This window comes from Medicago truncatula, chromosome 4, assembly GCF_003473485.1.
Source record: "Medicago truncatula cultivar Jemalong A17 chromosome 4, MtrunA17r5.0-ANR, whole genome shotgun sequence".
Classification (NCBI taxonomy): Eukaryota; Viridiplantae; Streptophyta; class Magnoliopsida; order Fabales; family Fabaceae; genus Medicago; species Medicago truncatula.
In genome coordinates, this window is record NC_053045.1 from 16,856,455 (window position 1) to 16,867,341 (window position 10,887).

General features: G+C 33.9%; 3 protein-coding genes across 4 annotated transcripts; all 3 read left to right on the forward strand.

Moving 5' to 3' along the window:
* The first annotated feature begins 1,098 nt into the window (after positions 1-1,098).
* On the forward strand, positions 1,099-2,956 carry LOC112420801 (uncharacterized). The gene is made up of 2 exons (XM_039832664.1): positions 1,099-1,192; positions 2,039-2,956. The coding sequence occupies exon 2, from the start codon at positions 2,042-2,044 to the stop codon at positions 2,954-2,956; it is 915 nt and encodes a 304-aa protein (XP_039688598.1). The 5' UTR covers positions 1,099-1,192; positions 2,039-2,041.
* Positions 2,957-6,082: 3,126 nt separating this feature from the next.
* On the forward strand, positions 6,083-8,561 carry LOC112421019 (mediator of RNA polymerase II transcription subunit 13). Of its 2 annotated transcripts, XM_039832608.1 has the most exons (3): positions 6,083-6,292; positions 7,445-8,309; positions 8,407-8,561. In XM_039832608.1, exons 2-3 carry the CDS (start codon positions 7,447-7,449, stop codon positions 8,549-8,551), a joined length of 1,008 nt encoding a protein of 335 aa, XP_039688542.1. In that variant the 5' UTR covers positions 6,083-6,292; positions 7,445-7,446; the 3' UTR covers positions 8,552-8,561. The 2 variants fall into 2 exon arrangements, with proteins under 2 accessions (XP_039688542.1, XP_024636709.1); XM_024780941.2 differs by lacking the exon at positions 6,083-6,292 and having other exon boundaries at positions 7,136-8,309.
* Positions 8,562-8,614: 53 nt separating this feature from the next.
* Positions 8,615-10,106, forward strand: LOC112418475 (uncharacterized). The gene is made up of 3 exons (XM_024774845.2): positions 8,615-8,950; positions 9,049-9,153; positions 9,394-10,106. Exons 1-3 carry the CDS (start codon positions 8,738-8,740, stop codon positions 9,568-9,570), a joined length of 495 nt encoding a protein of 164 aa, XP_024630613.2. The 5' UTR covers positions 8,615-8,737; the 3' UTR covers positions 9,571-10,106.
* Positions 10,107-10,887: the final 781 nt, after the last annotated feature.

Sequence of the window (10,887 nt, forward strand, 5' to 3'; positions counted from 1 at the left end):
ATTCCCATATATTAACGTTCATGCACACTAAAGAATAAAAAGGCTTCGATTGATTTTTTAAAAAGTCTCGATTGAACATTTTGCTAGGTGTATTGGAACTGCAACATATTATTTGTCTAGATCGTAGACGTTTTCATTAAATGGTTACAACGATGAGTACTCGATACCAACCAAGGACAAAAAAAGAAAGAAGATTTTCTTGTGATTCCTGAAGTTGTTTCTATATTAGAGACGTCGATAGAGAAATTTTATAGAAAACTATTTCGTGTATTGAGGAAATGGATAGAGATATGATAGTCGTTTGTTGTTGATTGATTATGTGATATAAAAACTCTAAAAAGATAAAGATATGATAGCTGTTCTGTTTTCAATTATAAAAAAACTATTGAGTAATCTTTTTGGAAAAAATTTCATAGAAAAAGACTCATTAAGAATGTTATTCAAGAAATAAGTTAAAAATGTCTTCCATATTTGTTGTTGGATGGGTTAAGTTAAGTAGAAAATTTAACTAATTATAACACACATTCTTGTTATATAAATTTTGGTGCCCCACTACAAGAAACATTGAAGTTAGTTAGAAATTATACCGAGGAATTAAGTTTCCTAGCTAGCGATATTGCATACCGAGGAAAATTTTCTAGGTAAGCTTCTTTGATCGTTTGACCACTTTAAAGCTGTCGGCATGTGTGTTAGCGAGGAAATAGAGGTGTTATCGAGGAAATATTTCCTAGGTAAACACATGGTACAGAATGCAACAGCTTTTTATCGGTAAAGGTAACATGGCAGCTGTATTTTCACGTTGGAGAGTGAAAAAGTCTAGCAGATGCAATTGATATTAGCAGGTGAACGTTGAAATGCACTGTTGGGTTATTTAATTGGCTTCATATGAATATATATGTCTTTAAACACTTCTCTATTACATTTTCCATTCCATATTTTTGACACTTCTCACTACAATTTTATTTTCCATCTCTACTATTCAACAATTGCTCTTGCATGTGTTTTTTCTTCATATAAGGTAACTATTTTCTTAATTGATTTCACCTTTTATATTTATAAATAAAATGTTAATGTAATATATGTTATATTATTTTTTGCAGTTAATATTTAGTTCCATTTCCTATTACAAGTTGTTGCTGCTGCTGGCTACTACTTTTTCGATCTGCATTGTCATCAAATTATATTATTTGAGGTTAGTTTTTCTTATTTATTTAAAATTATAAGTAAAAAAATGTTGTGATTAACATTTAAACTGTTTGTTAATATCTATTAAAAGATGTTAGTAAAATTGTTGTTTTTTTTTTTTAAGGAAGTTAAATTGTTGTCTTAGTTATTGATAAAAATATTAGTTTTTTTTAGCAAAGATAAAAATATTAGTTAGTAAAAATAATGTTAGGTTAGTAATTATTTTAGTTATTTTTGCTGGTGTTTTTTTTCTTCTAGTATTTTTTATTTAATGTTAGAACAGTTAGTCCCTATAAAAATAATTAATATTTTAAGTTTAGTTCCTATAAAATTTTAATGATAATTTTAGTTCTCCAAAAAATTATAATTTTTAATAATAATCCTCATTTTTATAACTTTTTACAAAAAATAGATATTTTTAGTCCTCCAAAGTAATCCTTATAAAAAGCAACCAGTGGTCATATTAGGTGAGTCATCAAAGCTATAACAATATAGAAATGTTGGTTAGTAAAAAAGCTAATTTCTAAGGAATTTGGTTGTTAATTAAAAAGAAATATATTCTTATAAAAAATATAAATTAATTTGAATTAATGTGAATGATGCAGAAGATTATAATTTTTAATAATAGTCATTATTTTGAAAACTTTTTACAAAAAATAGATATTTTTGGTCCTCCAAAATAATCCTTATAAAAAATAAATAGTGGTCATATTAGGTGAGTCATCGTAGCTAGAACAGTATAGAAATGTTGGTTAGTAAAAAAGCTAATTTCTAAGGAATTAGGTTGTTAATTAAAAAGAAATATATTCTTATAGAAAATATAAATTAATTTGAATTAATGTCAATGATGCAGAAGATGGATCAGTATATTCTTCATCGAAGTTGGATGTACGATAGAAAAAGACCGGGGAAAAGGACACTTAAAGCTCAATTTAAGGAAGGAATTCGTGAATTTGTTGCTTTCGCCATGTCGCAAGATATTTTTAGAAGTGAGGGAGGGATTAGATTTTCGTGTCTTAAATGTACGTGTAGGTTGATTCAGAGCCCAAAAGATGTCATAAAACATTTAGAGGATGTTGGTTTTATGGAGGATTATTATGTGTGGAGACATCATGGTGAACAAGAGCCGGATGAGTTTGATGTTAATATGCAGGCTTCAAGCAGTGGAGCGCATACACAGTGTGAAAACTTTGGCCTCATGGAAGATATGGTCGGTGACACTCTCGGGGTGAATTTGTCTTACAATGAGGGCATTGAAGAGGAAATAATCCCGAATGAGAAGGCGTTGAAGTTTTACTCAATGATGAAAAAAGTAAATGAACCATTGTTTGAAGGGTCGTCTCAGTCGAAGTTATCCATGTGTGTGAGGCTTTTAGCTGGAAAGTCAAATTGGAATGTACCCGAAGAATGTGCGGAGTACTACACGAAAATGATGAGGGATTCGACTCCTGTACCAAAAAATTTACCATTAAGTTATTATGAAGCTAAGCAATTGGTGATGAAGTTGGGATTGGAAGAAAAAAAGATTGATTGTTGTGTTAACGGGAGAATGTTGTTTTACGACAATGAATTTGGTAAGAATGATGGCGCGTTGGAGGAGTGTAAATTTTGCAATTCACCAAGGTATGGAGTGAGTGGCGATGATGTTGATCGTAAGAAGAAACGAGTCGCAGTCAAGTCAATGTTTTACCTGCCAATAATACCAAGACTGAAGAGATTGTTTGCATCAAATGCACACAGCTGGTCATATGACATGACATTATTACCATAAAACTGATTCAGAGGTGATGCGACATCCTTGTGACGGAGTGGCGTGGCAGCACTTTGATAAGGTACATCCTGATTTTGCAAACGATCCACGTAATGTGAGACTTGGATTATGCTCTGATGGATTTACTGCGTATAACACAGCGTCGGCTAGGCCTTATTCTTGTTGGCCAATAATTGTTACCCCATATAATCTTCCTCCTGAGATGTGCATGACAAAACCTTACATGTTCTTGAGTTGTATTGTACCAGGACCGTCGAACCCAACTGACGGTATTGATGTGCTTTTAGAACCCTTAGTTAATGATTTGAGAAGGTTGTGGGTTGGTGAAGTGACATACGATATTGCAAAGAAGGAGAATTTCACATTGAGGGCAGCTTTAATGTGGACCTGCATATGGCATGTTGTCTGGATGGTCGACTCATGGTAGATTAGCTTGTCCTCATTGCATGAAAGATACAAAGGCATTTTACTTGAAAAATCGATGAAAGAATTCGTGGTTTGACTGTCATCGTTGCTTCACACCAGACGATCATGAATTCCGGAGGAAGAGGAATTGGTTTAGGAAAGACACAATTGAAAAAGATGGTCCACCTCCTAAGATAACATCAAATGAAATATTCCGTAGAGTCAGCGCTCTATGGAGATTTCCAGATGTTGGCCAAAGAGTTAGATACGAAGGATACGGTGTAGAACACAATTGGACCAAAAGAAGTATTTTTTGGGATCTCCCTTACTGGAAAGACAATTTACTAAGACATAATCTGGATGTTATGCACATTGAAAAGAATTTTTGTGACAATATAGTTAACACAGTGATGAATGTCTCTAGTAAAACAAAAGATAACGAGAAGGCTAGAATGGATTTGCCAGAGTATTGTAAGAGACCAGATATGGAGTTAAAACTTCTTCCAAATGGAAAATATTTGAAACCCAAGGCTGTTTATAGTTTAACCAGTGCTGAAGCGAAATCTGTTTGTCAGTGGTTAAAAGAATTGAGGATGCCAGATGGATATTCTTCTAACTTGTCAAGGTGTGCCGACGTAGAAAATGGAAGATTGCGCGGGATGAAAAGTCATGATGATCATGTTTTCTTGGAACGCTTACTTCCAATTGTGTTTTCTTCATTGCCTAACCATGTTATAAATCCGTTGACTGAAATTAGTCAAATTTTCAGAGACTTGTGTGCTTCAACATTGAGGAAGGATGAACTTATTAAAATGGATCATAATATTCCTATAATTCTCTGTAAATTGGAGCAAGTTTTTCCCCCAAGTTTCTTTGATTCTATGGAGCATCTAGAGGTACATCTCGCGTACGAAGCTTGGCTCGGTGGACCTATTCAATACAGGTGGATTTATCCTTTTGAAAGGTTCATGGGCTATTCAAAGCGAACGGTGAAGAACAATTCAAGGGTTGAAGGATCAATAGTTGCAGCTTATTGTGCTCGCGAAGCTTTGAATTTTTGTTCTCATTACTTCAATCACTTGATGTTGACACCAATAAGTGTTAGAAATGAAGTTATTGCCGAAAATGAATGGAGTCCGTCAACCTTATCAGTCTTTCGTCTTCTCGGTAGTCCTTCTGGGTCAGGGAAAGAGTACTGGATGAACGATGTAGAGTTGCAGTCGGCCGAAGTTCATGTGTTGATTAATTGTCATGAAGTTGGACCATACCTTCATTACTTTCATGTGTTAAATGTTGGGGAGATATACACTAGTTTTCTAAGATGGTTTAAAACTCAAGTGTTAAATGCTGAGCCCAATATGCATATATTACACTTGAGAGGATTATCTGATGGTCCGCATAGACGTGTAAAAAAATGGCACACTTACTTTGTCAATGGATTTAAATTTCATACCGAATCATGGACGGTAGGCAAAAAAACAAGTAACAGTGGTGTTTACGTTAAAGGAGTCAGTGAAGGAGGTGAAGATGACTTCTATGGTGTGATTAAACACATTTTTGAATTGACTTACGCATATGTTGAACAAGACAACAAAGTTGTGTTATTTTATTGTGAGTGGTTTGACCCGAGGAATGGGACAAAAATTGATCTAAAGTACAAAACCGTTGACATAAGAATGGACAGAAGATATAATGCATTTGACCCGTTCATCTTGGCAAGCAAAGTTACTCAAGTGTATTATGTCCCATATCCTTCTCATCACCGGCGTAAACAGGGATGGTATGCTGCTATCAAGACAAAACCAAGGGGTCAAATTGAAACAGATGACATAATTTCAAATATTGAAGTAGCTTACCAAGACAATGAAATGGCACATGTTCCAAAGGTGATTGAAGTCGACCCAGTTACAAATTTGGTCGACAGAGAAGTTAATGGTCAGGAAATTGACGCTCACATGTTGTTTAATGACACTGAAGAGTCAAGCAGCTCTGAAGACAATTTGGAAGAAGCAAATAACCCTAAAGACTATTTAATGTAATGTAACTATTTTATCATTTAAGTGTTTAATGTTTAATGAAACTATTTTATCATTTTAAGTTTTTTAATGATACATATTATAACTATTTTATCATTTAATGAAACTATTTATAATTAGTAATAAAAAACAAAAAAGAAATTAAGAAAATTATTTATAATTTTTTATTGGGGAAATAGTTACTTTGGTCCCTGAATGAGTGACGAGTAGTCACAATAGTCCTTGGTTGTTCACTTTGTTAGTCAAAATAGTCTTTGATATTAATATATTTCGTTAATATTGTCATGTTAGTTCTTCAATAGACTTAGTTATTTTCATATTAGTCCTTATACATACTTACTTATTGTCATTTTAGTCTTTATATCAAAATAGTTATTGTGAGTATTAAGGGATTATTTAAGCTTTATGGACTATTTTGACTAATAAAGTGGACAATCAAGAACTATTTTGAAATTTTGATACGTCGAAGGACTATTGTGACTACTTGCTATACACTCAAGGACCAAAGTGACCGTTATCCATTTTTATTATAATAAAAAAAGGAAAAAAAAATTAGAAAACAAAGAGCAATTTTGGCCGGGAACTCTCCCGCTGAAATGAAGAAACCAATTATTTTAATTAGTTTATAATAAATAAAAAAACAAATAAAATAAGAAAGGTTAAAATAAGAGGATACTAGAAGTCACACATTTGGGGTTTACACACAAACTCGGGAAGAAAAACACAGAAGAAGAGGAAAACTAGAAAGACATGCATATGGGTTTTTCAATCCTTTGTTGTTCAAAGGATCAAAAGGGTTAATCGTTCATCTCATTTTGGTAATCTCGTTCAAAGCCTTTGCTCGTTCTCTCGTTCTCGTTCTCGTTCTGAAGAAAAGCCTTTGCTGAGTCAATCGGTGAGTTCAATCTTGCTCAATCATTTGGTTTACTGATACATATTATGTACTTATTATTTAGGGTTAAAGTCTTTTTTGGTAATGGGTTAACATTTTCACTTATTATTATTTGGGGATTTTATTTTTATTTTGTTTTATTGTAATGAATCTGGTTATACATACCATAAATGAATCTCAAGCAAAGCCTTTATCTCAATCCTTTGTTTTATTGTAATGAATCTCAAGCAAAGCCTTTGTTTTATTTGGGGATTTGCTAAATGAGTTTTATGCTATGTCCAATGTTTGTTTGAGATTAATAGGACTAATATGCTTCTAGATGTGTAGAACTTAGCAACTGAGATGTTCATGAAAATAATTATTATTCTTTACCCAAAAAACTTGGTAAGTTCAATGCTAAATGAGATTAATAATTGATTTGCTAAATGAGTTTTATGCTATGTTCACTGTTTGTTTGAGATTAATGACATAAATTGCTATAAAATTTATCATTAAAATAGGATTAAATTGTTGAATGAGTCACTCTATTGTTGAATGAGTCACTGTTTTATCTTATTTATGTTTCTGATTTTTGTTTGTTTGTTCCTATCCTCTTGCACACGTTTAGTATGTGCTAAGGATGTGCTGTTAGTGTGTTACTTAGTTCCTATTTTGTAGCCAGTTAGTTGTAGTGCTAAGTCTATAAACTTGGCCTTTTTCAGTTTTTATTGAATAAGAGAAATGCTCATTTTTCCCTTCCAAAACAGTTTCTGTGTTTAACACAAATTGGTGTTGGAAGGATGAAATTGGCAGCGTTATTAATAATACTAATCATTGAAGGACTATTTTGATATCACTGTTAAGTGGAGAAGAAATTTGAGTAATGTATATTTTTGGAGAACCAAATTAAGTGTCTTGTTTCTTTAATGTAGGAATTTATATAGATTTTAGCCAGTATCTGTTTTTCATTTCTTTTGGCAGGGGAGGTAGTTGTTGATTGAATTGATATTTTACCTATTGGATGAGTGATTAATGTTAAAATCATGTTTGTTGAAATGTGTTGGAATTCTTAAATTAGAGTAATGATGCTTTTGAATTCATGAGAAAATGATTGATGACTTGGAAATATTTTAGTCCATAATTGATACTGTAAAATCCTTCATTGTATTATGACAGCTATGTCTAGGAAAGAAGATAAGGGCAAGAAGGTTGCTTCATCAGAGCCTATTAAAAAAAAATCAAAGTATACAATTGCAGAGGAAGTGGAGCCAATTTGGGCAAGAAGGTCACAGGGCATGGTTATTCGTGAGCCTAGTAGTGATGGTCGACCTCCACACAGATCTCCTTCGCCGACATATCCACACACTGCTCATTCCACGGCATGTCCACCTGCCCATCGTGATACTACTCCATCTCCTACTATACCTGGAGTTTCTCCTAGTATACCTGGAGTTTCTTTCACTCGAGTTACTATGTCTGGTGTTAATCCTCCACTCTATACACACTCACCAAGACATACTACCACTCCAATCTCTGCAAGGTCTCCTGCTCCATCTCCTAGTATACATGGAGTTACCATGTCAGGTGTTAATCCTCCACTCTACACGCACTCACTAAGACATACTACCACCCCCATCTCTGCAAGGCCTCCTACTCCATCTCCTAGTATAAATGGAGTTTCATTCCCTAGAGGCACTGTGTCTAGTGTTACTCCTCCACTACATACACACTCACCAGGATATAATAATACTCATTTCTCTGCAAGACCTCCTACATTATCATCAAATCTTTTACCAGATGTCCGTTTTTTAGAATTGCTTGGTATTAATGGAGGATTTATGCCAGTACCCGAGGTGCAACAAGAACAAGAACAAGAGCAAGAGCAAGAGCAACAACAAGAGCAACAACAACACTGTGAGCAAGAACATCAAAGCCAACAACAAGAAAGGGAAGCAGCACAACAAAGACGAGTGAGACGTCGCTACTATGAAGTGGTACCAAAGTACAAAACTCGTTATATACTTGAAATTAAGGGTGACTCGTAAGTATTTTAACAAATTAATTTGCCACTTACTTTCATTTCATACTTATTCCTTTTTTTTTAAAGTCATATATTAATTATCCATTTAAATGTTCAGGTTGGAGCCATCAAAAATCTCTGCAAAATACATAAGGGAGGCAATCCAAGCAGTGTATAAAAAGCTGTGGCCCATGTATAAGGATGTTAAGAAAGAAATTGGGGATAAAGTTTTTAAAGAGTTTAAGATAAAAAGAAATAATTAAATCTTTTATTTTCTATGGGGTTGATTTAAAAAAAATGAAATTCTTAATAACTAAATCTTTAATCATTATATTTTATTTATATATGGTTGATTTATTTTTTTGCAGAGACACTGTGTGTGGGATCCTCAATATGAATCTGATGTTGAGCGCATTTTTCATCGTTTAGCAAGTTCACGTCTGTCAGATATGCTATATGATGAACGGAAGAATATTGCTGAAGACCGTTCTTATCGCCCTCATTGGATCGCCGAAGACCATTGGCGTGCCTTGCTGTCCTATTGGGCTACAAATGACAGATATAAAAAGTGCTCCACGGCTAATAAAAGGAATAGAGCAAATTCAAGACAAGCGCGCCACACACAAGGTTCTGTTACTAGTGCAACCCACGCGAGACATATGGTAAAAATATATTAACTTTGTACATGTTTTTATACGTATATATTTAATTATTCAATTATTCAGGTTATGTAATTAATTAACTTTTTGTGATAAATTAGGCAAAAGATCTTGGAAGAGATCCCTATGTAGACGAGCTTCATCGAGAAAACCATATTATACTTGGTACGGATGTCTACGTTGATGATTGCTCCTATAATACACAGGTGAATTTATACTTTGATACTATATGCAATACATTAAATTCTGCACTGTTTGTTACTATATGCAAACATGGCAAGTTTCTTTTGCCATTCTCTGTATCTGTCATCAATATGGCGTTATTTTCTGATTTGGAATTCTAGTATTGTTGTGTATTGTGGCTGTTCTGGTTTGGAGTGTTTGTGCTGTTTGGTTTTGCAGTTAAGAGTTATTAAGCAATTTCCGTTTATTATTTATGTATATAGGTAGCTTTTTGGGAGGAGGTACGACTATTCTTGGAAGAGTCACGAGAATATTCGACCTATGAAGAATTGCCTGATGCGATCAAGCTGGAACTTTGGAGGAAGGTATCAGGACCCGGGACAAAGCATAAGTGGTATGGTCTTGGTCGGTATGCTCCCTCATGGAGCATGGATCTGTAATCAATGAGCCTTCATTTGGAGAAGGGTCTTCAAGTAACCAGGAAACGTTGCCTCCTCATGTGATTGCCCAGATAGAACATTTGACACAGGAGTTACAGGCTCGTAAGCTAATGGAACAAGAGTTGCGGGACAAGATGGAATGGGACGCTGAGCAATATAGAGCATTTCAAGAAAGCGGTGATCGACAGTTTGAGGAATTGATCGCAAGCACATCAAGGCGAGTTGGTGTTGAAGAAAATGGTTCAGATGAGTCACACAATCCCAACATTGAGGAGGATGAAAGTGATGACACCAATTAAATATAATGCTTCAGATGAGAAGAATATTTTGACTACTTTATTTAAATATGATGCTTTAGATAGTTTTAGGCTAGTTTTGTGGACTATGTGAATGCTGCAGTTTGATATTGCAGCAACTATGTTCTTTTGTTTTGGCTGTAGTTGATGCTGCAGTGGCAGTTATTAGGTTCTGTTTTGGCTGGTGGCCCTTTGTGTTCGATTTTGATGCAGGGATATGCTATTGTGGCCCTTTGTGTATATTCCTCGCATCATTATTGGGTCTTACAACCTCTCGTCGATGAATATATTTTCCGTTTATTTGGGTATTTGAAATATAAAATAATATTTAAAATTATTATTTAATTAACATAATTTTAGGGGAAAATTTGTATATTTGTATATTTTTTGGTTTTTTTTTTTATTTTTTAGTAGTTTTCCGAGGAATATTTCCTAGGAAACAAAAATTAAATATCCTGAATTTTTCAAAATTTTTTGGTTCAAATAAAAAATAAATTGGCAAAATTTTTAAATTTTTGGCGCAATATTTTGAATTTCAAAATATTTTCAATTGAATTTCGAATTTTATTTTTAATTGTTTCAAAATATTTTAAATTTTGTTTTTTATTTTTAATTGTCACATCGACTGAACAATGACAGTGGTGGCAGGTTTTTGCAGGAACGTTTCCTAGGTGTTTTCCTAGCTAACAACTTCCTCGGAGAATCCTCGGAAATTTCCTAGGCACAACTTTAAATATACCTAGGAAGTGTTTCCTCGGAAACTATCCAGGAAAGCCTGCATACCTAGGAATTTGGCTTCTATTCCTAGGAAATGTTTCCTAGCTAACTTCATTGTTTCTTGTAGTACCCGAGGTACTAGTTAAGGAATCCATCCAAAAGTAGAAAAAATTGTGTTGGAAATATAACCTTTTATTTTTGACCAACTAATTATCACACCAGCTTTTAATAAAATCTTACTTCTTTTAGCTGCTTAACCAATGTTTCGGGTAGAGCTGTCAAAACGGGTGGTCCGGCCCGTTTA